At 31.3% G+C, this 4964-nt stretch overlaps 1 protein-coding gene across 1 annotated transcript; it reads left to right on the forward strand.

Moving 5' to 3' along the window:
* Nucleotides 1–1889: 1889 nt before the first annotated feature.
* Nucleotides 1890–3552, forward strand: LOC103841071 (protein STRICTOSIDINE SYNTHASE-LIKE 5). Its single transcript, XM_009117583.3, has 4 exons — nucleotides 1890–2456; nucleotides 2518–2828; nucleotides 2907–3030; nucleotides 3108–3552. Exons 1-4 carry the CDS (start codon nucleotides 2055–2057, stop codon nucleotides 3387–3389), a joined length of 1119 nt encoding a protein of 372 aa, XP_009115831.1. The 5' UTR covers nucleotides 1890–2054; the 3' UTR covers nucleotides 3390–3552.
* Nucleotides 3553–4964: the final 1412 nt, after the last annotated feature.

The following is a 4964-nucleotide window of genomic DNA, read 5'->3' on the forward strand; positions in this document are numbered from 1 at the left end:
TTTTTTATATATATCTATATATTTTCTTAGATGATTACACAAAATAATTAGGTAACATAAGTATATAGGTTTAATTGGCAAAAAAATATTTTTTATTATTATTATTGAATTTTTTTAATGTTTTTTTCATATATTTAGTTTACTATAATATCTTACAATTAAGGGAAAATAAATAAATTTTATTTTACTTATATAATATAATTTATAAAATACAATCATATTTTTACTGCATATTTTAAGAGATATTGAAAAAACTAAAAATAAATTTTAGCAATAAACATCTCTATAATATTATTTGAGAAGTCACTTTCCTAAGTGTCGCGCTCACGTTAACTTTCACGGTGGTTGATTACTACGATACCCCTAATGAAATAAAAAAGTACATTTAAATATTATTTTTTACTTTTTAAAATATTCCAAATAACAATATAAATAAAAAGGAAACATTTATAAAGTTTTAAAAACGAAAAATATATGTATATATAATATGATTTCATAAAAAAAAATAAAGTTCACAAAATAGTAATATTCCATTTAAAAGATATCTTTAAGTAACAAAAAATAAACTTTTGAAGTAATAAAATACTTTTTTATCTACATCTTCTTAGATGAAAAATTATATTTATATATAATGTGATTTCATAAAAACAAAAGTTCACACAAATGATCTTGATATTAGAAAAAGAAATATTTTTCTTTTAAAACATAATTTTACACAATACAAATATATATTTTCAAAGTAATTGATTTTTTTATATATATCTATATATTTTCTTAGATGATTACACAAAATAATTAGGTAACATAAGTATATAGGTTTAATTGACAAAAAAAATAATTTTTTATTATTATTATTGAATTTTTTTAATGTTTTTTTCATATATTTAGTTTACTATAATATCTTACAATTACGGGAAAATAAATAAATTTTATTTTACTTATATAATATAATTTATAAAATACAATCACATTTTTACTGCATATTTTAAGAGATATTGAAAAAACGAAAAATAAATTTTAGCAATAAACATATTAACAAATGAACATATTAGCAACTAATCCAACTTATATATAAAATCCTAAATGTAACTACCATAAGAATGTATAATTTATTAGCAACTAATTCAACTTATATATAAAATCATAAAATCATAGATGTAACTACAATAACAATGTATAATTTATTTATTTTGTTTAAATAATAATAATTTATTTATTTTATAAATTTAAATTACATGATGACTTAAAATATATTAACAAATGATAAATAAAATATTAACTCACTGTTACAATTTAGATTTTTTGTAAAATTTATATATATGCATGAGACTTTAGAATATTATCATTATATTAATTTATGTAATTTGGAATCAGACATTTTAGTTTATTTTTTATTTCATTCTAATCATTATATCTTAAATTATACATAATCTTAATAAAATATACTTATGTATTTAAGACAACAACCAACCTAAAATGCAAATATGAAAATTAATCAAAAATTAATATATTTACAAAAAATAAATATTATAGTTGAATTCAAATAAATAGACAGAATCTAATATGTCCAAATGACAACTAAATTGACTGTAAAAATAACAAAACCAATTAGATAAATATTTAATTAAAGTAATATGATATAATTAATATAAATTTTACATATAAATTTATTTAAAATTAAAAATAAATATCAATTAATTATTATATTATATTTATTTTATAAATATTTATGTGTCCGTGAATGAGCACGGAAAAATTACTTAATAACCTTTAAAAGTCAATAAAACACGTAACATCAAATACATGGGGCCGTAAAGGATTAAGGCTCATGAAGCAGGATCATGACTATCAGAACGTCACGTACCTTTAAAAATCAATAAAACACGTAACATCAAATATATGGGGCCGTAAAGGATTAAGGCCCATGAAGCAGGATTCAAAGAGTTTTATAAAGTCAACGACATCAAACCTCAAATCAAGGCGTGTTCATCTTCTTTCACTCAAACACTTGGAGCTGTTCATCGTTTTCCACAAACCCAAAAAATCCTTTCTCAATGCCTCTTCTCTCTTTCTCTCGTCGTTTCCTCATCTTCTCCACCGTCATCCCCTTCCTCGCCTCCATCGCTCTCTACCGGCTCGACACTTTCGACCCAGCTCTGCTTCCTCCCAATGCATTAGACTACTCTACCACCTCTCTCCCTCCACTTAGCAACGATAAATTGCTTACCGGAGCCGAGTTAATCGGTGTTGGTCTTCTCAACAGCCCCGAGGACATCGCCTACCACCGAGAATCAAACCTCATTTATACTGGTTGTGTAGATGGATGGGTGAAACGAGTCAAGGTGACCGAGTCAGTTAATGACTCAGTCGTAGAGGACTGGGTCAATACCGGCGGCAGACCACTCGGCGTCGCTTTTGGACTCCACGGAGAAGTCATAGTCGCAGACGCATACAAGGTTTGGTCCGAACTCTAGCTTTTAAAAAGTTGTCGGAAGTTGATTAGTTGTGTCTGTATAGGGACTGTTGAATATAAGCGGTGACGGGAAGAAGACGGAGCTGTTGACGGATGAAGCTGACGGCGTTAAATTCAAGCTCGCTGACGCAGTCGCCGTTGCAGATAACGGCGTTTTGTATTTCACAGACGCTTCGTACAAGTACAACATGCGTCAGTTCGCTTTTGACATCTTGGAAGGCAAACCTCATGGCAGACTCATGAGCTTTGACCCGACCACGCGAACAACACGTGTCCTTTTAAAAGACCTTTACTTCGCTAACGGCGTCTCTATGTCTCCCGACCAAACACATCTCATCTTCTGCGAAACACCCATGTCCTCTTCCTTCTCTCTATAACCTTCTCTTTGTGCTTTGAAACCTCATCTCAAGTTGTTTTATTTGTTGTTTCACAGGAGAAGATGCAGCAAGTATTACATCAACGAGGAGCGTGTGGAGGTATTCACTCAAGGCTTACCCGGTTATCCCGACAACATCCGGTTCGATGGAGAAGGACATTACTGGATCGCGATGCCTTCGGTAAATATACAAAAATTCTTTTTAACGTTATAATTTTGAGTTTCGGTATCATTGTTTGCTTCTCATTGTTTTTGAAGGGAGTAACAGTGTTGTGGAAGCTTGCGTTTAGATACCCTTTCTTGAGGAAACTCACGGCCATAGCGGCTAACTACGGCTTAGATCCCCTGATTTTTATGGCGAATGCTGGCGTTCTGGGGGTGGATCTAGATGGGAAACCTATAGCATTGTACCATGATCATAAGCTTTCTCACATGACCACTGGAGTCAAGATTGGGAGATACCTCTATTGTGGGAGTCTTTTGCATTCACACATAGTTCGGCTCGATCTTCTGAAATGCCCTGCACAAAAGAGGCTTTGAACTATCATTTCACTGTCACACAATGTAAACACATTGTCCATGAAAATGATGATTAAGGATTCGATCATGTGACCTCTGATTCTATATCAAAGTTTATTCAATATTATAAGAACTGTTGTACATTTGCTATTTTTTTAAACCGTCACATATTGTGAACTCACAAGGACACACACTAGTACAGTAGTAAGCTTTCAAATAGTATTTAAGTTAGTAACTTTTCAAATCAAGTTCATTTGCCAATTAGTATAACTATTGCTAAGAAGAGAAACATGACTTTATCACTTTTAAAAACTTCCTTTTCGTCCCATGATTTTAATTAAAAGGAATGACATGATGTGAAATATCAAAAGTTAAGATGATAAGAAGCTGGAGTCGAACCGGTGGTCTCTATGCTAGTTGGGACGTAATGGTTGCCCACTAGAAATTGACTTGATCTACACGATTAATGCAATTGCCTGCCCATGTGTTGACAGTGAAGGACACATTGCTTGTGGGTCCTCCTCAAGTGGTGGTAATGCAAGGAAGTTAATAATAATCAATTCCTAGTTCTTGTCTCCTGAAAGAAAAAACTGATTATCATGTTATGATATTGCTTTTCAGATTAGTGGCCGTGTAGGTTTAGCATCAACATATGGTTTTGGTTTATGGGCCTCCTTTAAAGAACTATTTGGAGCTCCGTTTCTAGTTGGTTGTTGTGTGTCTGGAGCTGGAAAATATCTTAAGAGAGGATTTGCAGCTATAGAATGTTGTACTTCATGATCATTGTATAATTCCTTAAACCCTTCTTAATGTTTATGCTCATAAAGAAACTAAAAAAATTTCGACACATGATTCCATTAAAGTTTGAGAGTTTGCTACTTTTCTCATTACATGTGGAATTGTCTTGTGTACATTTTTAGGCGAAAGATGTTGAGATGTGAGTGTGCCTTCATAATTTGGGAATCATCAGACATATAAGATGGTGAACTGGTGAGGGTGATAGTGACTATGTCTTTCATGAACAGAAGATAAATCAATTGTTGAAGCATGTGAAAGATTTCAACATTCTTATGTGGAATCTTCAACGATCCTCTTTGTTTCTTTATTTTCTCTCAAGAAAATTGTATTTAACAATACCGAACCTGAACGATTCGTCCAAATCTACAAATAATGACATCCTCTTAAGGTCGCGACTGCGCAAACCTTGCGAGAAACTATATATATATACTTAGAACTCCATATAAAGATAAAAACAACTCACTAGTCACTGGTTTTAAAGCAATTGTCAAATACAATGTTATATCTCACATAAAACTAATTGTTTAGTTTGAGAAAATAAAGGAAAAAAAATGAAAGTTTTGAACACATGATTCAAAAAACACAATATGCGTTTAGGGTAAAAAGGTCAGCAATATTCATGTATGGTCACTTGATGTGAAGATTCTTTTTAGCTAATATTAACATGTTGGATATAAGCATAGCTAATGCCATTGTACCTATGCCACAGGAATATGTGTAATGGTTGACGTAACTTCAAAAGTATTCTAACAGCCAATGTTTCCAACCAATCGATAGCTATGAGGATCATTTGGATCC

Source organism: Brassica rapa, chromosome A09 (genome assembly GCF_000309985.2).
Source record: "Brassica rapa cultivar Chiifu-401-42 chromosome A09, CAAS_Brap_v3.01, whole genome shotgun sequence".
Lineage (NCBI taxonomy): Eukaryota > Viridiplantae > Streptophyta > Magnoliopsida > Brassicales > Brassicaceae > Brassica > Brassica rapa.